The sequence below is a fragment of the Protopterus annectens genome, chromosome 9.part0, assembly GCF_019279795.1.
Source record: "Protopterus annectens isolate FY-2018-M chromosome 9.part0, PAN1.0, whole genome shotgun sequence".
In the NCBI taxonomy this organism is placed as follows: domain Eukaryota; kingdom Metazoa; phylum Chordata; order Ceratodontiformes; family Protopteridae; genus Protopterus; species Protopterus annectens.
The window spans coordinates 1,299,513,229-1,299,536,685 of NC_056743.1; the positions used below are offsets into that span (position 1 = coordinate 1,299,513,229).

A 23,457-nucleotide genomic window follows, 5' to 3' on the forward strand; every position below is an offset into this window, starting at 1 on the left:
CTTTAAGAAAAACAATATAGTTTCCAAACCATGTGCATGTTCGATATTTGTATATAGTCTAGTAACATCCATAACAATAAAAAAATACATTTTTTTTCCACTTGATATCTCTAATTTTATTTAAAAAAATCAAAGGAATCTTTAATATACAAAGTTAATTTCTCAACCTCTCATTTTAAATATGAATGTAAAAAAGAAACCAAGTTATGTGTGAAATAATTGCATGCAGAAACAATTGGACGGCCTGGTGGATGTACTAAGCTTTTGTGTATCTTTGGTACACAAACGAAATATGCCAGGGCATTGTCCTTAACTGCAAATTTTTTATAAACGTCTTCCTGCAAAAAATATTTTAATCTTAACCCCTTCATTAGCAGTTATTTATATTTAACCACTGCTTCTTGATAACATTCCAATCCTACTAAAGCATAAACTTTAGCATCTCATAAATGAGCATAACACATGATGTTATGTAGTCCTATCTCTTACCCGTGGGTTCGAAGCCGAATATCGGCTCCGATTCGGCCAAACTTTTCTAGCTCAAAGTCTTCTATTGGCTGGGCTAAGCAGGTATCCCATGGTGCACTGCTCCATATCCCCAGATCTCGTTTTCCGCTCGTGTAGCTCAGACGTGGTCTCACTCTTGGCTGTGGCTAAGTACCTTTTTTCTTGTCTTGAGAAAATTTATTGCTCTAAAACAAAAAGCTATTTTCATAGCTATTGTCCTTTGTGTTGTTTAGCATTTTGGTCCCGATAACTGTTCCCTTGGGCTAGGCACGTTTCAGTTAGAGGACCTAGTCCCTTCCTTCTGTCTGTCAAACCATTTAAATTAGAGGTTTGATTGTCAGTTCTCCAATCCTTGTAGTCATTAACCATTTTAATTAGAGGTTTTTGGCATAGTTGGTTTCAGTGTGTCTCTAGATGATCTGAGAGGAGATCTCAATCTCCCTCCCTGTCCTCCAAATCCTCCAGAACCCTTTCGGATATGGATGTTGATAAGGTGGTCCAGAGGCTCCTCCAGTCACCAGTTTTGGCAAAATTGTTTTCGGCTCTGGCCGAGTCGGCTCCGGAGCCCGTCCCGACCTTTGCTTCGACCATTCCTCCTCAGAGTGCATCTCTGTCATCAGAGCCGGAGTGTTCCGCGCCATGTGATATTGCTAGTCCGGTTCCGATGGCCCCTCCAATTCCATCGGTGCCGACATCGGCTGCGACCCCATCGGCTCTGTCCTCGGGCTTCGGGACTCGGGATTCTTCAATTGGGCCCGAGGGGGACATCTCGGGACACATTTCGGTTCTGAGCCTCCCTCTCAGTGCCTCGGCTCGGGGAATTCTGACTCCCATCGTGGTCTTGGAGGCTGGCCGGTCCTCGGGGGGACCAGCCTTCGAGGCCATGCAGACTGCGCTGGCCAGATCATCGGCTACATCAGGCTGATCGGTCACTCTGTCCCCTACTACTTTGGTGAGAGCCTCTGACCATCACCTATCCAGGGACAGCAGAGTACCAAGGCCTAGGGATACCCCTACGAGTGGTCCCCAATGTTCTGAGGGTCCTTCAGAGTTCATGCCTGAGGAGCCCCCTAGAAAGAAGAAGTGCAAGAGGAAGCACATAGACTCCCAGGATGAGTCCCTCACTACTGATACTGATCTCGAGGAATCAGAGGTGTCCCCTAAGTCATTCTCTGATGATGAGATACTGAAGCAAAGAGGTGACTGGCCATCCAAAACCCCTTCCGAGGAGGAGTCGGTCATCCTTAAGGCCTTTGGTGCTCAGCCCCCCATCTCCTGAGTGTCCCCACCCTTCGATGAGCTCTTTGATTTAATATGTCGAAGGCTGTGGGAAAACCCTGATTCTGTGGAGCCCGTACCCAGGCGCCCCAACAAGTTTCTTTCAGCTCCCCAGGGTAAGGAGTTCTTGTCCAAAGGAGTCCCTGTAGATGCCATGGTGGTGGCAGCGGCCACTCAGAAGGAAGTAGCAGAGACCTCTTCCTCCGTCCATCCTCCTAACAAGGAGTCTAGGACCATGGACCGGTATGGGAAGCGTACCCTCTCGTCAGCAACCTTTACCTTACGGTCGCTGAGTTATCTGTCTCATTTCACTCTGCTCCAGAGAGATCTCCTCAAAGTGTTAGGAGATGCTCTTGTGGGTAATGTTCCTGAGGCAGTGGCACAGATGGTTAATGCCCATGTGTCTACCCTCAACTCCATTGTCAACTCCTCCATGCAGCTCATTTTGTATGCAGCCGAGGGAGCAAGTAGGGCAGCAAGCTCAGGAGTCGCCCTTAGGAGGCAAGCCTGGCTGCTCCTGTGTCACTTTGCAGAGGCCTTCAAGTCTTCCTTCACTGACGCCCCCTTTGATGGTTCTTCCTTGTTCGGAACCAAAGTGAAAGACACCCTCACCAGGTGTGAGCAAGAGGGGGGAAAGACCCTGTCTGCCATAGGGGTCCATTTTTTCCCTTCCTTCTAGGCCTTACCCCAAGGCCCAGCGGGGTGGGAAGATGTGGTTCAAGAAATCACAGTAGTTTTTCCTGCTGCACAAGGTGAGTCCCCCTCCAGAGGCAGAGGAGGGGGAGGTTATTCAGGGAGATTCCTTTCGTGGCTCTCCCTACTCTCATTCCTGAGGGAGTGCCCGGCTGTGCTTATCCGGAGCCAGTCGGGGGTCGAATTTCATTATATCCAGAAGCCTGGAAAAGCATCACCCAGGACAGATGGGTATTACGAATAATTTCCGGAGGTTACCTCATTCTGTTCATATCAGACCCTCCATCAATCAGAAATATCCCAGACATTCCACCCAGTCAAAGGGATCAAGCAGCCTTAGAGGTTTCAAAGCTGCTAGAAAAAGGAGCCATCCAGAGTGTCCCCTCAGACCAGATCAGATTAGGGACTTACTCATGATTCTTTTTGGTGCCGAAAAGAACAGGGGACCTGAGACCCATATTAGATCTCAGCCAACTAAACAACTATGTACAGAAGTCTAAGTTCCGTATGGTCACACTACAATCGATTCTCCCATTGTTGGGAGACGAGGTATGAATGTGCTCCATCGACCTCAAGGATGCTTACTACCATGTAAATATGGACAGGGCATCCAGGAGTCACCTATGTTTCCGGCTGGGAGCCAGTCATTTCCAATTTTGAGCACTGCCCTTTGGTCTCACTACAGCCCCCAGGGAGTTCAACAAGTGTATGGCAGTGATGACGACTCACTTGAGACATCAAGGATTCCAGGTGTTTCCGTATCTGGATGACTGGCTCCTTACCACCCCCACCAGGCATCAGCTAATCCAAACCAGGGGAGCTACCATCATTCTTTGTCAACAGTTGGGCATATCACTAAATTGGGAAAATTCTGCCTTGTTGCCCTCCCAGCGTGTCACCATTAAAGGCGCAGAGTTAGACACCATTCAAATGCGAGCATTTTTACCGCAGGAGAGGATCAGAATCTTACAACAACAAATGCACATCCTGATGCCCATGAGGAAAGTGAAGGTGAGATGGGTTCTCCAACTTCTGGGGACCATGGCAGCAACAATCATGTTGGTCCCTCTAGCGAGATTGCACATGAGACTTCTACAGTGGCTTCTCTTTGTTCAATGGTCTTTTCAAAAATTTCCACTTTCTCACCCCATTTTATTCACGGACAGATGCAAACAGGACCTCAGTTGGTGGCTTTGCACCAACAATTTGGACGGGGGAAGTCCCTTTGTCCCACCCATTCCGGTTGCCACAGTGACCACGGACGCCTCCCAGATGGGGTGGGGAGGAGCATTATCTTGGCAGGACAGTCCAAGGCACGTGGCAAGATCACGAAATACATCTGCATATCAACGTCCTAGAGACGAGAGCAGTTCTACTTGCATTGCAGGCACTTCAGAGTTTTCTACCTCTAGGGACGATTGCAATACACTCAGACAACATGTCGGTAGTGTGGTATCTAAACAAGCAAGGGGGAACCAGGTCTTACCTCCTGTGCAGAGAGGCCATGCGAGTGTGGCAGTGGGCAGTAACTTCCCAATGTTTTCTGGTGGCAACGCACATTCCAGGGAAGTCCAATGTGATTGCGGACAGGCTAAGCAGAGCTATTCTGATGCCTTACGAGTGGTCCCTGAATTGTCTAGTTGCAGAACGAATCTTCAGCGAATGGGGTCAGCCTTGCTGCGACCTTTTTGCCAGCCCCCTCAATGCCAAATGCAGCAACTACTTCACGCTGATCCTGACCCTCCGGCTGACAGCCTGGCTGCTCCCCTTCCGTCGTTAGTCAGGCTTCATGAATTTTCACCGGAAGTGGTTCACATTTTATCTTCTTCTCATAAGCCATCTACTAGGAAGATTTATTCCAGCAAATGGAAGAGGTTTTCTATTTGGGCGCATACCCAAGGCATTGATCCGTACACAGCTCCAGTTGCTTCAGTCTTGGAGTTTTTGTATATGCTCTTCCATCAGGGTTCCGCATCAGCCACCATCAAAGTTCAATTGGCTGCGATCTCTAATTTTCATGTGGCTAATGAGCCTAGTCTTATGGCTCATAGACTCTGCAAGGCTTTCCTGAAGGGTACTCTGTTGCTCTGTCCCCCGGTCTCCGAACCTGTCATGCCCTGGGATCTCAATTTTGTCCTACAAGCCCTTACTTTGCCACCTTTTGAGCCTGCAGCTACCTGTGAATTGAAGTTCTTGACATGGAAAACAGCCTTCTTAATAGCAATCACCTCAGCAAGTTTTGGAAATTCAAGCCCTCTCTATTAAATCCCCATACTTAATCTTCCATAAGGACAGGGTTTCTCTTAGACCGAACCCTTCTTTTCTTCCTAAAGTGGCTTCCGTGTCTAATCTTAATCAATCCATTGAGTTGCCTGTATTCTTTCCGCAATTCTCAAACAAGGCAGAATTTAAATTCCATCAATTGGATGTACATAGACAGTTACTCTTCTATCTGCACAAAAGATATCCGGAAACCAGATCAACTATTTGTCTCCTTTGCGGACAACAAAATTGGGTCCCTGGTTTCCAAGGTCACCATATCCAGATGGATATCTAATTGCATCTTGTTCGCCTACCAAGTGGGAGAAAAAGATCTGCCATTTCCGATCAAGGCTCACTCTACTCTGGGAGTTTCTACATCTACAGCCTATCAAGCCAGGTTGTCAATGGATGATATATGTGCTGCAGCTACTTGGGCTTCTCCTCACACATTTGTTTCTCTTTACAAATTGGACGTGGTTTCTAGGGGCAGGTCATCCTTCGGCTCCACAGTACTCAGGAGTATTTTCCTATGAGCTACCCAGGGTGTAGGTGCTAGGGACACTGTCCCACTGGTAAGAATGTAGGCAAGATAGGACTACATAACATCAGGAAGTTATGTACTCACCATAACGTTCGATGTATGTAGTCCATCTTGCCTCACATTCTTACTTACCCTCCCGCCTTCCCCCTTCCTGGAGGATCTGGAGGTTAGGGTTTTTTTTATCTACAGTTCCCTTTACTTCAGCTTATTCTTTTTATCTGGATGTTGTGTATGCATGGGGTATGTATGAGTTTCGCAGCAAACTAGATCTGGAGATATGGAGCAGTGCACCATGGGACACCTGCTTAGCCCAGCCAATAGAAGACTTCGAGCTAGAAATGTTTGGCCGAGTCGAAGCCGATATTCGGCTCCGAACCCACTGGTAAGAATGTGAGGCAAGATGGACTACATACATCGAACGTTATGGTAACTTCCTGTTCAAATACTGTTTATAGTGAAGCACCACTAACTTGCCCCCTTTGTCAGATAGTTTAAAAGACTAATTATCTGTTTTCACTTAGCCTTTGTAAGCTTTCCCATTTGTCTCTGTTCAAATTATATTTAAATTTTTTTCTATTTTTATTCATTATTTCAAATTCTTTATCTATTGAAAATTGTAGGGCATAAGAAAATTGGTGACTATTATCATCTCTACACATAGGAACAAAGTAATTTCTATACATGACATTTTCAGTGTTTAACTTGCAATAAGCATCTGTTTCCAAATCGTAAATACAAGAATGAAAACTCATCTCACTTGAATTATCTTCACTGTCATAAGTGACATTTGAATCCTGGGCAAAGAAAGATTTTAAATATACTTTTCTAACAAATTTGAGCACTTCAATTTTCAAAAGCCGTAAGCTGCGGTGGTACAGTGGTAGCGTTGTTGCCTCACAGCAAGAAGTTTCCTGTTCGATTATCGGCTGGAGTGCCTTCTGTGTGGAGTCTGCATGTCCTACCTGCGATCGAGTGGCCTCCGAAAGACATGCATGGATGGGTGTGCCTTCACTGAAGGTTGGGCGTCGGGCTGGCAACTCGGCATCATAAAAATCTACTGCCAATCATTAGCGGACCGGAGTTCCGCTGTGGCGACCCCTAACTGGGAAAAGCTGAAAAGACAAAACAAAATCCCCTAGGAAAAGCCATAGGGATGAACTGTAAATCTCTATTTAATACAAAAAACATTAGTATCTGACAAAATACAACCAGATAAATTGATAACATAGTTGTTATTCACAGCAATTGGTTCAGTACCACTTGCCTTTTTTGTATGTCTGATAACCGGGGTTATACTCCCCATAACTGTCCTATGTTCATAATTTCTAGAGAAATTCTGTCAATTTTTTTTGTTCTTTTTCACCTTGATCCCTGATGTCCATGGGACTATCATTTAAACATCAACCAGTATTTTCTCTTAGTCCTAACCTTTATCAGCCTCTCACAAAAACCTTGGATGAGTAAATTGTACCAATGGAATTTAGTTACTTTCACTCCTGTGCCTCCTAATTCCTTAAACACAGCATGCATGCTAATACTAAAACCAACTAGCAAACAACTAATAAAACAAAAAAACAGGTACGGGAGCGACCAAAAGTCCAAATAGCAAATTTATTATCAAGGTTAGTTTAAGTGCTTTTCGTCAGCTTAATCAGCTGACTTCTTCAGAAACAGTTAAAACCAATGGAAATAATCCTTGTATATAAAACTTAGGCAATTAGCAATCCAATTAACATCTTAATAAATTATACCAGCATTTCCTTCAATTTAAAATAACAGTGACCAGCTCAACTCGAGACTTAAAAGTAACAGAACTAAACAATGAACATATGATGATAAGTCAGTAAATATAATGACATAGACTACCCATATTAACCATGGGTTTTAAACGCACAAGGATAGTGCAGATTGTTAAAACTAAAATGCAATGAGTAAAAAATGAAAATAAACATTAATATGAACCCACGAACAAACATTGGTTTAATGGCGGTATATTCGAAACAAGTCACCTCTTAAGATTGTTCAATTTCAAAACACTACTAATAGAACAAGAATTGTTCAGTCCAGGGTGACTATAGGTGTTTAATCTCACTTACCAGACTAATTCTTTGAGTTTGAGTGGTCTTGGCCCACCCCTACAATCAATATTAACTTCATCTATAGCATGCATGCTGCTTGGTTGGAACTCCTGCTTGGTGTCTGCTTGATGTCAAGTTGTGCAGCAGGTTAGTCTGACTTCCCTTCCTTTCTCCCTCTAAGATGGATGCTGGCATTGTCTGCTCTCCTGCATCCTTCTTAGCTGGCTGCTCCAGAACCAGGGCTGCTAATCAGACCAAGGTCATGCAGTTCATGTGTTTTACAGTAAGAATCTTCTCCCGGTTTGTCACACATCTGGAGTAATTGATGTCACTGTAGTGCAAGTGATAGCACACCTGCCTCTGAAAACAAAGGTGTGGGGTTTTAGTCCAAGGTAGAGTCTGTAAATATACTTCATTTTTCCCCCCATTTTTATTTATTTTTGTTTTTAAACACATTTTTAAATTATCATTTAAGACATAGGCAAACATACATTAACAGAAAATAAAACAAATCATATTAACATTTTTCCATGTATATACATTATACATTACATATCTTTTCATTCTTTGTAATTAACAGTCCAGAATTACATAAATTGCTGAATTTTTGCCTTCCCTTAAACCTCCCTCCTCCTGAACATTATTCTGTAGGTATTGTTCCCATAATTTCCATTTATTTATATGCAATTTGCTCTTTCTATTTTCTAAAGATCCACCTTCCAGTTCTTTTATCTCTTTTGCAATATCCAGTACTTCAAATACATTTATTTTAGACTTTGACTTCCATTTTCTACTAATTGCTTTGTTGGCAGCCAACAGAATTAAACTTAATAAGGCCTTCCTGTGTCAAGTCATTTCATATCCTGTGTTCTAACCCAAAAATATCCTTAGTTAGAGCCGTTTGCTCACCCAGTATTTCTGACAGAAAACTGTAGAGAATTTTTTAAATCTGCTCACTTACACTCCCAAAGGATTTTTTTTTTCCAGTTACATCTTTCTCCGTCACAACTCCAACATTTGCTGTCTACCGCAGGAAAAATTCTTGGAAGTCTGTTTGGGTATATAGATACCTATGCAAACACTTCCAAGCAAATCTCCTAAATCTTCTAGATTTTGTTCGATACTTGGGAGTCATACATATGTCATCCCATTGTTCTCTTCTAAATTGCTTTTCTAGTCTCTCTTCTTAATCTTTTCTAAACTCTTCTGATTCTTATAGTTGTTATATAATATTTTATATACCCTACTAATTATCCCATTTTAACAACTGCTTCTGTTCTAGATTTGATTAAAAATCCCACCAGAGCAGGTGTTTCACTTATGATTCCCCTCTCTCCCTTTCTCTTTGCTTATACTCTGATGTCAGTCTAGATAAATAGTGCCTTCCAAAGCAAATCCAGGAGGTAAATCCCTTTCCCATGATTGGGGAACCAACTCAAAAAACATTGTCAAAAACCTCACCAGTCTAAAAACTCATAGCTTACAGGAAAAAAAAACTAGCAGTGTCCCCGTTTAAGTGCCATGTTCTCCAAAAGAATGCAGTGGTGGAAAGATCCTTTGCAAAATCACAACAGAAATGTTGTTAAAAATGAAAGTAGGGCTCTCAAAACTGCATCTTGTCTGAAGACACCTCTTTATTACAGTCTGATGAGTGCTGCTCAGATAATGTTTAAATAATTTCTAGATTACTGGGATTTTCTCTTCTTTAGGGGTTACCTTTCTTCTTGGATTCCTCATGCTTAAAGTAGTGTTCTGGTACGAGTCTCTGTCTCTCTTCTCCTCTTCTTTTTATGGGAAAAGGAGTTTTAAATTTCTCTCTTTTCAACAGATAGGTGGCAAAGTGCAATTGTCTCATTTTTATTTCATTACCCTGTGTTTTTATTTTAGTTTTTATTGGTGCATGATCTGAAATAGTTACTGGTGAATATCAAGCTTTTCAATTAAATGCATATGTTCCTGTGAAGTGTAAATTCTGTTTAGCCTAGCCCAGTTTTTATATCTTGGGGAATAATATGTAAATACACTCTGAACTCCTGTTACTGAATTCACATCTTCCATGCCAAATATTTTCATATATTTCTTTAAAAATTGACCCTCCTTTGTTATACTTTGCCTTCTGCCCCCAAGACACATTTTTATTGCTACAAATCTAATTTCAGATCCCACATACAAGTAATATTCCTTACTGAAAATTGATCATTTCTCCCAGAATTTTCTTAAGCTCCATTATAACAGTTACAGGTGTAATATAATAAATACATACCAGTATACTCATCTTCCCTTGCCAGTAGCCCCTTAGCACTAAAAGTATGCCATTCTTATCCTTTTTATTCTCTGCTATGACTGTAGGAGCTCCTGTTTAATTAATATAAGTAATTCTCTTTTCCTTTGTCCCAGATATCCCGCTGAATAACCATCCTGAAAAACTTTATCAAATTCACATGTTTAGTTCCTTCCAAATGTGTTTCCTGTAACATAGCTATTTACGCTCTACATTTTTTACTGTAGTTCACTATTCTTTTTTGTATTTATCTGTGAGACCATTGACATTTAATGACATTACAGAAAACATCATTGTATTAAAAAGTTATTCCCACCTTTTATGTATCACACTTTTTTTCTTAGATGTCTAGTTCCAGCTTTTGTGTTACATGCATACACTGTTTGGCAGGTTGAACTTCTGTGTAGTTGGTTCTTGTCATATCCATTTGAACCTATGTCATATCTTACAGAAAGTTTTGTTTTATTGAAAGCCTTCAAAAAATCTCCAATACCCCCTGAAACTATTAATTTAATACTAACATAGAAAACTATGTATATCTTCAAATATTGAAGTTTTGCCCTCCTAATAGGAACAAATGTCCCAAACTGACAGCCACACTTATAGACTTGAGTTAACCTAAAAGAAAGGTTATTATACATGCTAGGATGCATGATGAAACCTTTGCTTCTACCAGATGCTGTTTTTGTTTTATCTTTATAGCTCTGCCAGCTGGGAAAACCCCCTGAATGCTTTCAGCAAACATTATCTCCTAGCCAGTTTCTCTGTTCATTTTTCCCTCCCAGCCAGTCAGTGTCCACCAGATTGTAACCAGTTTCTCTTTATCAGATTGTCTCCATGGAAACATAAGAACCAGACACCTAGTTTCTCATTGTCAGATTATTTCCATGGAAGCATGAGAACCAGACAGGTAATATCTCTTATCAGATTGTTTCCATGGAGACACGAGGGCCAGATACAGAATTGCTACTAAGCATACATTCGTTTGCTAGGGAAAAATCCTTGTAATATTCAATATTCTTTTTCATTTATTCGCTTGCTCTTAAAATGTGTTACTTAATCAATATAAGGTCCTTAATCCAGTCAGTCCCCATGCAAGAATGAGAAAAAATCAGATTAAATTTTCCTTTGTCATGCTTTTTTATCCAGGCTTTTTTGCATTAAAGTGCCTATATTTCTTAAAACTGAACAAGAAGAAAGATAGAAGAGAGAAAGAAATGGAAGAAAGAACAGCAGCAACACATATTTACAATCCCCATTATACTTAAAAATAACTGAAAAAACTTTATAGCATGTAAAGAATACCATATACCACAAAAATAGTATTAAGAAAAATGTTTTCTTTACTTACAGTTAACCTTCTCCCCTCTCTTCACTTCCCCAAAACATTTTTCAAAACATTAATGATATGAAGTAGGGCATATATTTTAAAGTCCTCACAAGTCCAACAAATTCTGAAAACGTCCAATATTTCCAGATTTTCTTGTTCTATCATATTTCACAAATATAATTATTGCATTGTAATCCCACATTGTTACTGGTTTTATTACTGTTTGTCTCCATCTCCCAAATCCTGTATCTGCTTAATTTCCAATGTATTCTTGATTCTTCTAGTCAACTCTTGTGCTCCCTTCCTTCTCTCCAGCATTTTCCTTTGAAACATTGGAAAAGGTTTCACAGGTACAGTCTCTCTGTGGTCTTTATTACCAGAAAAACAAGAAGCAGAATCCCCTTCTGTTTCACAGCTAACTTTTTGTTGGAAAAAACATTTATATTTCCTCCTTAGCATGTACTTCATGAAAAATGATTTTGCCCCTCCAGGGAAAAATACATTGAAGACAACTGGATACAGCAGCTTGAGTCTCACACTTGTGTCTCAGCATTCCCTGAATAGTGGAATTAATTTATTCCTCTTCTGCCCAGTTTATAATGGATAATCATTCTCCACAAACACTCTGCTGTCTCCCACTTTTAGTATTTTGTCCTTCTGCCACCATTTTAGAATCATCTCCTTCTGCTGGTAGGATTGCATCTTTACTATTAAAGGTCTAGGTTCCTTTCCCTAGAGCTAGGTATGGAACATAGACGCAATGTGTCCTTTCAACTAACAACCCCTGCTGTGGAATCAGTACAATTGCTTATTTGTGCTTTCATAATATTAATGCAGTCTATTCCTTCCAGCTTTTCTGGTATAGCTGAAAATTTCAGGTTTTCCCTACATGCTCTGTCCTCTAATTCTGTTATTTTTTAAACATCTCTTCCTGAGCAGTCTCATATTCAGCCAGCTTTTTCTTCATTTCAACCTCTGATTTTTGCAGCTTTATCAGCTCATCTGAATATCTGTTTAAAGCTTCTTCCATTTTTCCAGCTTTTTGTTGCTTGTGTTGATATACTCCATCAGTGTTTCATTTATTTTAACCAGATCTGTGTGCAGTTGTCTTATATCTTCCTGTAAGTTACTGGAAGTCATGTCTGGAGGTTGTATTGCTTTTTGCTGAGCAGGTGCAGAACTTTCCCCAGTCAATGTTTCTTCCTTACTTTTTGTAGTTGATTTTTTCCAGTTGCTCTGTATTTCTCTTTTCCTGGCACACTTAGTAGCCAGTTACTGAATTTTACACATAAACACAAAAGTCTACTGGCCTTCTCTGTTGAGTTTCTGTTTTCACACTGGGAGAACTAGAATTAAGCTGTTAATCAATGTGCAGCCATCTTGGAAATCCGGGGTATTACTGTTCTTATTCAGGCATTGACAAGATGTTCTTTTCATCCTTCAGTCACAGGTGAATTAAAATATTTTTGTTGATAAACATTGTTTCTAGTGGTGGTTATGTCCACATGAGGAGTTTCAGATTTAAACCCACTAATTTGGGTTTCCACAAGGACAGAATATCACTTGAGAACCAGTCCTTCCTTTCTTCCCAAGATGTCAGAATCCTTGCTGAACCAGTCTATCAATCTTCCTGTTTTCTTTACCCGTTTTTTTAATAAAGAAGAGTAGGTGCTACATCTTGTGGATGTGCATCAACATCTCAGATTTTATTTACACTGCACTCACCGATTGTTTGTATCCTTCTCTTCAGCAAAATTTGGTAAGGGAATGTCTAAAGTAACTCTTTCATGATGGCTGTTTGAGTGCATTACTAATATTTATAAGGAAAAAGGGGTATCTCTCATCCTGGCAATCTTAAGGCTCATTCTGCTAGGTCAATTACTAGTTCAGCTGACTTTTTCTCGAAAATTCCAGTTGACGATATTTGTGCAGCAGCTACTTGGTCTAATGTCCATATCTTAATATCACACTACAAACTAGACTTGCAGTCTAGGTCCAAAACATCTTTTGGTACAGCCGTCCTACAGAATATCCTGCCATGAGGACTCCCAAGGTTTGTGGTAGCTGGGGACTCTGTCCCATACATTGAGGACAGACAAAGAAACAGCATTGAAAAGAAAAGTTATATACTTACCATAATGAAATCCCCCTTCCAGATTTCATTTCATGATTTGTTGATAGCCTGGTTATATTATTGCTATGTACTGTATTCCAGGTGTTGCTATGAGCATCTTTAAAAGATATTGTCTTTTGAATGGAGTGTAATTGTACTAGTTATAAGAATGTGGCAAACTTGTTCTGAAGTAATTCATTGCAAGAAGGTAATTATTGATAAGGGAAGGGCCTAAGCCTTGGATCCAAACTCTGAGAGTGGCCGATGTTAGATCCAGTCATATCTGAAGTGCCTATATGTTGAGGGTAATGGAAGCAGACAACACAAATCTATCATTATGGCATGTACATAACTTTTGATTTTCCTCCCTTAGGAAAATTACTATAACAGCTGGAGGGAAATGTCTTTATTATGGAAAATGTAAGGCAAAGAAATTACCCTTCCAAGTACTGGTGATACAGTAGCAAGCAGACAGAGAATAGCAATATAAAAAAATAAGTTTTTTCAGTGTAAATGCAGCATTCGAGAGGGAGGCAGGCATGTCACATCAAACCTCTTAAGAAATATAGTTTACTTCTTGTTTGTAACAGGGTTGGCATTTTTTGTCCTCTGTCACACTATACACAAAGGACTGATATAACCACAGGAAAATGGGTAATTTAAATTTTCTCTACAGATTGTAGTAGAGAATAGTAGACCTCTTACTTCCAGGATGAATTTCAGACACTTTAAAAGGCCAACTTCTGGCAGCACTTCATATTATCAGTGGTAGTTGAGCCACTTCCTCCTGCAGAAATAGACATGAGCTTTCATTCAGGGTTCTTCTTGGTAGCAAAGTGAAAACAGTGGAGTCCTGTATTAGAGTTCATAAACTTCAGCAGCATCGTGAAAATTAAGACGTTCAAAATGGTTACCCTGCACAATCTTTTTTTCCTTCCCTTGCTGTCTGCCAGGTTTTGCCTAGTGGCTCTCCTCCCTTTCCTTCACCTTGTCCAGTTGGCCCATTCATTTGTGTCTGGCACACTCTGGGCAGACTGAGAGCCCAATGGCCCATTGCCATACTGGCTGGGGGCCATAATCAGCCTGTTTGTTAGCATTGTGAGGTAAGAGCCAGGCAGTAGAGAGCATTTAAGACTGCTAGACCCAGCTAATTTTCCTCCACATCACTTGGAGCTCCTGATCTGTGCAGTGGCTCACTAAAGCTTCAATAGTGTAGTGCTGCTGTCAGTGGAGAAGCATGCATACTTCAGCACACATTCTAATCCCTGGTTGTCTAAGTAGTGCAGATGAGCAGGCTTGAGCTGTCTGGGTTCTACAGCTAGTGGTCCCTCCATGTATTATATAGCTGGTGAGCAAGAACTCCCTCCCCCAGGAATGAAAGACAACTAACAGTCCCTCACTCCTATTCCCCCCACCCCATTTTCTCCAGCATTAATTAAGCATGGGTCATCTGGGTCATAATCAGGGCTTCATTCCTCTGACCCATGGGAGTTGGTTCCTGCACATACTTATGTGGACTGTTTGATTGATAATGTTGGATATGAAAGATGCTTATTTCCATATCCCAGTTTAAAAGACTCCAAGACATTTTCTAATAGTTTAAATAAGAAATTGGCATTACCATTTCACTTCTGTGCTGCGTAGTCTTTCTACTGCACCCAGGATGTTTTACCTAATGTGTAGCTCTAGTAGTTCACCCTATGGCAAAGAGGGATGAAGTCTGACTCTGACCCATATTTGAAGAGTGGCCTTGGTCATAAAAGAGCCAGCTACTGATGGGTAGGAATGAGAGTCTAATGTTAATTTACTAATCCTCAGGAGATGGGTGTTGATTTTGTCCCAGCACAGCAGCTTCCTGTAGGGGATGGCCTGAAAGCTGCTGATTGTGCACAGGGACTCAGGAGTGTGATCCTAGTAGTGCATACACTCCAGCTGAGCATCATGAATGTGAGGAAAAATAAATCTACACTGGAGCTGAATGTACTGATCATGGCATTGCAATGGCAGTGCAACAGGGGCAAGATTGCAGTGGTATAAAAAAAAAACTCCTTCCTAGCCTCTTGTAGGATGACAGATGAGTTTTGTAGCTGTCATGTCTCCCTTCCTAGCCTCGTATAATACTGAATTTGGCAGGTCATGAACTTGGTTGTTAAAAGAAGATAAGGCTTGATGTTTGCAAGACTGACTATGACCAATAAAATTATTTTTAAAAATTTAACTTGTGTTTTTCTCCTTTTGAGGCTACATGACTATTTTAGATTACTTACTGATACAGGCCCAGTGTCTGAAGGATTTGCACTTGGCCATACAATACAAATAACTTAAGTGCTTTCATAGCCATATCATGGGGATTCCCCTTGATTCAACTCCCTTCTCAGGCAAGGAGATTCCTTGAAGGCATTTTGAATTAAAGAGCATATTACTGCCCCTTTATCAAGATGGTTTACAGTTTGTGATGAAACTTTTTTCTTGCATTTTTTTCTGCAGAACAAGTGACGCTATGGATCTTTAGGATACAGAGATTTTTGCAAATTCTGATAATTGCCGCTAATGACACCTGTTTTCGTTTTATCCTTTGTATCCATCAAAAATGTATGCTGATGCAAATTCTGTTATTTTAACAGTTTTCTGAGCATTTAAGCACAGTCCTTAAAATTTCTCCCTAATTTTAAACCTTTGCTTCCCATTAGTTTTTCCCTTTGTCCCTGACTTTTGAGGTACTTGTACACATTTTTAGAGATTCCATATCCACAAAGATTAGAATGAAAACAGTCTGTGGTGGGAGGACAGCAAAGTAGTGTAGGGTTTGCATCAGAAGTTATATGAAGATAAATTAAAGAATTTAATGTGTGCAACCTGGAGCAAAGTAGGGACAGTAGGCATCAGGGGGAAATTCTTAATACCTAAAGCATATTGTCAGTTTCTAGGAATGCTAATATTTCTCAGTGAAGAAGATGAGTGAGTGATAGTTTGAAAATATTCACAGAGGGGTAATTTTAAAAAAATATTTTTTTTTCTGCATGCAGGGCAATAAATGCTTAGAATATACATTTTCATGAGGTTGTGGATTAAAAAAAAAGCAGTAATGATATTTGAGAAGTGTGAATTAGTATGGAGTGAACCAGGAACTGCAAGTTTTCTTATTGTAGGAAATGATTAGACTAGGTGTGCAAAGTGGCTCCTCTTTGCTGTCAAAATCCACATTTCATTTTCAAAAAGAAAAAAATGGCATGACACTTAATACATTCAGAATTTTGTATAATCCATTCTTAATAATTCTGTTTTAGTTGCAAGATTAAGTTAAACAAATGAGATGAAAAATAACTATGGACAGAAATAATAAACTACACCACAGTGCAAAACTATATGCTGGAAATATTACATAGTTATTGATGTTTGTTGTACTGCTTTGTTGTATCTGTCCTTATGACGTAATAGCAAGAGACTGGATTTTCAGTATTACATGAAATATAGCATTGCATTAGAAACATTGACACTTTGATGTTCTTATTGAAAATTAAGTGAAATTAAATCACCTGCTGAGTGAAGCAGTAGCATCCCCCACCACCAAAAAATATTACCTTTTAAGTTCAACATACAAATCTGTAAGCAGACTTGCCTTGAATGAATAGGTTGTTGCAATTGAAAGACTACTGACTGTTCTATACATTTTAAAGTAAAAATGGTATATGGACTAGCTAACTTGACATAATGTACGTTAAACTGCTTTCCATTAAAATGACTATGCAGCTGTTTCAGGAGTGTTCATGTAGGCTTTTGCATTTGCTGCTTTGCTTCCATTTATTTTTGTAAACGTGACTTTGTTGCTGAATATAGACAAGTTTTAGAAAGCAACAGTCTTATAAAGTTCATTGTTCCAAACATTATCAAGCTTTGCACTTGGAACTGGGTCGTTTACAAGTTTGGTTTCAGAGCTTTGCATTTCTAACACTATCTAGGTAGTTTGCTTTGCTTTCAAAGCTTTGTACCTCTGACTGTTTGGACCATTCCGGCAGTATTTATTTATGTATTTTATGATGGGGTAATAGCAAGAAGAGCAAGTTCATTTTGTTGATGTGTTAGTCAGGTGGTGACTGTTGCAGCACTACTGCTGATAAAGAGCTGGGAGGGGAAGCTCTTTGGTGCTTCTTTGAAGGGAATGAATTTATGTGTAGAAACAAGCACAACTGACTAATCTTATGGGAGAAAATTCCTGAGTTGAAGCACCAGTAACTACAACAAGACTTAAGATTCTTGCTATCAGCAGTTTGTAGTTATTTTTCACATACCTTCCCATCTTCTTCGCTTATCCAGACATCATTGTGGTAAGTATTCAAAACTGAAACAGTAGTAGTGAAAGGCAACCATAAAGAGATATTGCACCTTGTTTAGGGTCTTCTACTGTCTTGAAGGTATAGATTTTAGTTAATCAGTTAAGATGTTTGTTTGCCTGGCTTTAGACAGGTAAGCAGTTGAAGTGCATCTGTACTCTTTATGTTCCACTAAACTATGCTAGTTCCTTATGACATTGTGATAGACTGTGGTCTGTCCTACTAACAGGAATCTGTGTGGTAACTCTGTTCTGTTGCTTACTGGTCTTATCTGCAGTTGCCTTTATGTTGTATGTTCACAAAGTATAGATTATGGTGATCTGAAGCAATGTTTTGCTTTGCTTTTCTGTGAGTGTTAACGGTTGACTGGATGTTTCTAGTACTGGCAAATTACACCAAAATGTAACATTATTGTCTTACCAGAAAGTTGCTGCATGTTTGCCTGTAAATATAAAAATGTTTTGAGTATATGTTATTAGTTTGTACTTAAATTATGACTTGTTTGTTCCTTAATGTATTGTGTACCCCTTGTTTGTGATGTGTTTGAAAATGTTGTGGGTATTTCTGTATTCCACATTACACCTGGCATCGGGTTTTATTTGTTGGGGATGGAGGTACAGTTTTGGATATCAATGCTTGAATGTTCCCGAGATCTATCACTGAGTCTTGGGTCCTTTCATCTATACTGTGACACATTTCCACAGCAATGGAGCTCACCATTTTGGGCTTTAGCACTGTGGCTAGTTTTGTTGTTCATTGTTTTTGTGTCTAAATCTTTGTCTGACAGTTTTAAATTAAGGTTTCATATAGTAAACTGTTTCACAGTAGTGGAGAATCAGAGCACAACATACATTTCTAACATATTTTTCAGCAATACATTAATGCAGTCTAGTCAGACTCAGACCTGCCAAACTCATTTGCACAGTGCTACGTCTCCGTGCTAATGAAATCCGCCAGTGATGGGCAGGATTTAATGATATCATGCTCACATTCTGCATTTCCAGCAGCTTTTTTCTGTTTCCCTGTCTTTCATGGTTTAATTTATGTTGTCCTGTCTCTTTTCATACTATTTGCCTAATTTTGCTGTCCTGTCTCTTACCAGTTTCTTTTTTTCTTTCTCTGTATTGATTTCCCTTTTTCTTTTTTCTTCTCTCACACTCTCTTATTTTTTCTCTCCTTTTCTTTTTCAATTTCTCTTTCATTTTTCTTTCACTAGGAGCCTCAAACTACAGTTATCCATAACCCGGTGGATGGGATAAAGGTAGCCCCTCTTCCCAGCAGTCAACTGCTAGTCATTCCCCTGTATTCAAATGTTGCTGATGTGTTCTTTTTCTCACTGATACATGATTTTTATATTTGTAATATTGTATGCTGGTATATTTTTAAACAAGATACGTGATAAATGGTACTGAAATGTTTGTGATATGATAGTAGGGACACTTCTTGGTATGCCTATGATTGAAATGTTGTCTCCTTTCTGTACCAGTGTATTTATTTTTGTCTGAAGCTACTGTGTATGCAGACTTGCACCATCCTTCACTGGCAAATTGTGACATCATGAGCTACACTGGGGATTTCCGTAACCTCTGAGCCCATTTCCTTCCTGCTACTCACTCGGTGTAGATCGCCTGATGTTCATCATGGAAGAGTTCCTGCATTTAAGCCTAAAGCTGCTAAGCTAAAGTTTTCTTGTGATTGCAAATCATGAACCAGGACTTGCTTCAACACTGAATATGGCGCTTAGGTGAAGAATATGACGGGAAGCATTGCCATTAGTACAAGCAAGTCAGCCCAATCCCTAGAAGACACAGAAGGGCCATATTCCTGACCTGCATCACTACATTGGTAGAGAGTGTCCATCAAGGGGGAATGAGTAGTCAGACCTATACCTGAGCAATATGTGAAGGTAAAGTAAGAAGACAGGAATCAGTCATATCCTTTTGGTGGAAATTCTGTAAGTAAGAGGACAGTGCCCTTAAACAATGTGGCTTGATGACCGCTCAAGGCCCATTAGAAGCCTTCCTGTACCTCTACCACCATTGGCAGGTGCATTTCTATGCACCGTTTTTTTCATCATGCCCCTGTCCCATGCTCAAACCCACACTCTTCAGGCTGAAAGAGATTATGAAACTTCCCTCCTCAAAGCTGTCCATCCCATGACCCCCTCCTTAAGAAACCTTCAGATTAATGAAGTCCATCACTGACTAGTCTTTGGCAGCTACTCCCCTGACTAGAAATGTTTGGGGAGGAGAGAAGCCTTCGGTCATCCCTCCTATGTAATCATATGCAACTTGGAAGCACCCACAAACAGCTTCCTGTGCTCCCAAGATGGCCAGTGTCCTCTGCAAGTTCCTAGTTGACTTGTATGAGATTAACATCAACCATCTTATGGCAGACCCCTGCGTGACTTTTTCAGTCCAGCACAGATCCTGAGTGTATATAGTCTTGAGATCTTGTTGCCTAACAAGGTCTGCAAAATATTAGACTGGGTGACAAGATCGTCTTTTCTGCTATGCTTATATCATTCATCTGTCTGTCTCAGCTGTCCAGGTTTCAGTCCTCCTTGTGGATCAAGCTGTGGAAGAGCTTTCAGCACTCACTGACACTAAAATTAAGGAGGAGCTGGTCATGATGTCTGTGGTTTCCAAGGTTGATACCTTGTAACTTATTGTAAATTTCACTATGTTTACACTCCATCTGGGGCAGTAGACACAGATGGTGTGGCACAGGCTGTCTTCTGTTTAGGAAGACCTCTGTCAGACAGTTCTGGATGCCCTTGTCTGGCAGATGTGAGCCCCTTCAGGATCTGGACAGTGCTCTACAAAAGTAGAAAAATGTCCTTGCTACTTTGTATGGCCTCTGCACCTCTCCCCACTTCCCTGTTGCAAAGGGTCTCTGAAGAATAATACTATGTTACCCTCTTAGACTGTGCTGATTAGGTCTCCCAGAAGGGAGACATTGCTCGACAAGTAACCATGGTCCTGACAGTTGTTTCAGTCTATGAAGAAGGGTGCTGTTTTCCAGTTTTACCTCAGTTTGGATGGTGATCAAAAAAGACCTGTGGGATGGTGACTTGGTCTTGGACAACTAAGTCTTAGATGTCTTGAGTCCTTCCCCAGAAAGGCATACTTACAGGCCAAGTGACCTCCATGGAGCTATTGGGAAAGTTCAAGACCCAGCTTCTCAGGGGAGCCATAGAGACTGACCCTTCTTCAGAATGAGACTGCTGTTCTCTGTCTTCTTTTGGTTATGCAGGGAACACTAGGGTTCCATGTCATCCTGGACTACAGCAGCTTCACGAAGCACATCTGACATGTCAAGTTCTAGATGGTGAGTCCCCAGGATACCATAACTTTGCTGCTGCAAGGCTCCTAGATGGTGTTCCTGGCCATAACAGGCACCCTTTTTAACACTTTCATGCCTGGGATACCCACAAGAGATTGCTTCAGTTTGTTTTGAATTACTGGACCTTTAGTACAGAATGTTGCTGTTTGGTCTTTGTTGTGCACCCAGACAGTTTATCAAAGCACTGTTCACATAGAGATGGCCTTGTAGGAAAAGGAACTTTATGCTTACTTTAACTAGGTGATTGGCTTCTGATGAACTTGTAGGAATTCCTGATAGAATCCCTGTCACAGTCGCTCTCCTGATTGCAGTTTTTGGGATCTCCATGAACTGGGAGAATTCCTCTTTTGCAGTCCATGTCAGAGGATTTTTTTTCATCAGCATGGAGTTGTACAGTTTCTCCAGAACTGTATATTTCTGCCTGTAGATAGGTCCCAGCAGAGAATCCAGGTCTGGCTGTGCTTTGAGGCTTGATGATTATAATTTCCACAGCTCCTTTCATGCACCTGAGTATGTTGATGTTGCAGTGGATAGTGAGATGTCATTGGCTGCTGAATCACCATGCACTTGCATATCTGCTACTGGCATTGGATCTGTTTGCCAGTACTTGGAGTAGTGAATAGTTTTCACTAGTTTCATTGTGGGGTTTTCTTTCCTACATGTGAATACTTTGTAGTTTCTGACTGTAGAGGTTTCACATGCAGAATAGGAACATCTTGGCTTCTTCACAGTTCAACAGAAATGATCGTCCTGAAGGGATGGCTCCATATTAACCAGTTGCAGCTGTAAGCTGTCATCCTACCAGAATGGGTTTGGATAAGGGTGAATCTGAGACCATTCCTGATCTTGTCTGACAACCAGTTTGTTGTGTGCTACCTGAATAGATAGCAGAATCCATAATCATACTCCCTATACAGATATGTAATGCGAGTCTGGCAGTGAACCATGAGCTAGGGCACCATGGCTTTAGCCACTTATATTTTAGGAAACTTAAATATGCAGGCAGATTTTCTAAGCTCTTTCTACAGTCCTATCCTGCAACTGTGACTGTGGGAGGCTTGCCTAATCAGGGTATTCCAGGAGTAGGGCACCCTGGAGATAGGCCTTTTTATTATTTGGGAGAATGTAAACCTCATCCTTTCTTCTGCTCCATGCAGCAAGACAAGAGGGAGTTGGCAGTGGGTGCATTCTTCCTTATTTGTCAGTAGGCATTTGTATACATCTTTCACTGTTCCTTCTGATTCCACATCTTATCACAAGATCAGTGAAGGAGGACTAAAGTCCATCCTTATTACTCCTTTCTATATTCATAGGTCCATAGACTTTAACTAGGCTAACAACCACAAGGGCCTTTTTTAAGCCTAGCCATGCATCCCAAATCTCTGACTAGTTCTGGTACCCTTGATAAGTGTAAGCGGGGGCTTGGGAGGTGACAAGCAAGGGCTTTGGAGATGAACCATTTACAGGCTGTCTGTGTCCATTAGAGACATAGGTGCCAAACTAGGTATGAATTTCCTATTCCCCATCCAGTTGTCCAAGTTACACTTGAATTGGGTTAGGGAGGAACTCTGCTTCACATGGATGAGGAGCCTGTTCCAGAGAAGGGGTAGTCTCTGGGATACATACCTGTCTGTCCAGCAGGTCCTATTTATATCACAGGCAAGGTTAACGTCTTTAGAACAAGTAATTCTGGTGCTGTTTACTTTGCGGATATGCAGGAGGTCCATCAGAGTGGAGTCTCACAATGCCTTGTTTGCCAGGTGTAGATCTCATCTCAAGAGCCTGTAGGAGACAGAATACAGGGGTAGGGCCCTGAGGTGGTCTGCATAGGGCGTGTTACTTAAGCCCTGTATTCTTTTAGTGAGAACCTCTGTGGATGTTCCAGTTGTTGGATGTGTCTGGTTAGGTACATACCAAATAGAGTGTTGTACTAAATGATCAGTCTGATGAATGCTGAATACAGTGGAAAAAATGACTTCCTTGGACTTAGATGTCATACCTTTGTTTATAAGTTCCACAACATGTAATGATTTCCTTTGCTGGCATGAAAGTTGTAGTTTCAAGCTGTCAAGTCCCTCATACTGCAGAACACATTGTCATTGCCACTTCAAGACAAGGATGTCTCCCACACTTGAGGAGGGAGTTTTCCTCAGCTGCATATTATGGTTACTAGTTTAGATCCATTCATTACTATGGACCTCCCAGCCAGGGTCTGGAAAATGACTGAAGCTTCTAGGAAGCCTTGCATCTGACCCATGTACTCAGTCAGGTGGAGGAATGTCTTCATATGGAAAAGCGATGTCTCCTGCTGTCCAGTCAGCTGACATGGAGGTGCTTTTGACATGTCACAGGCATATGCATGATTTAGGTCTCTTGGAATTGAAGGATATAGGACTGTTGCCCAATACCTGCTGGTAAAACATTTCCTTGCAGAGTGGATAGCATGCAATTGTTATCCAAGAAATCATGGAACTAAAAGTATAGATGCCAGGGAGTATATACTAAGTTTAAGGTTGTGGTATATGGAAATATCCCCCCTAATGTAAGGTGCAATTATCCTGGAGTTATATACTAAGTAGCAAGGTGAGGAAGGGAAAATGTGACAGTCGAACAATGACTCAACAAACGTGCTGTCTTCAGAAATATATCGGCGAAATCTGATTCAGCAAACCAGTCTTTGTCCTTTCCCTACTGTTGT

At 40.8% G+C, this 23,457-nt stretch overlaps 1 protein-coding gene across 12 annotated transcripts in view; it reads left to right on the forward strand.

The window, feature by feature from the left end:
- CAMK2B (calcium/calmodulin dependent protein kinase II beta) overlaps positions 1-23,457 on the forward strand; it is a 3,372,251-nt gene that overhangs the window by 2,310,280 nt on the left and 1,038,514 nt on the right. For 8 of the 12 annotated variants that reach the window (XM_044084245.1, XM_044084244.1, XM_044084247.1 and 5 more), the window contains one exon: positions 18,631-18,675. The exons of the other annotated variants lie outside the window; for them this stretch is intronic. In XM_044084245.1, coding sequence (XP_043940180.1) covers positions 18,631-18,675 — 45 coding nt within the window. The remainder of the gene's footprint in view (positions 1-18,630; positions 18,676-23,457) is intronic. 12 annotated transcript variants of the gene reach the window in all.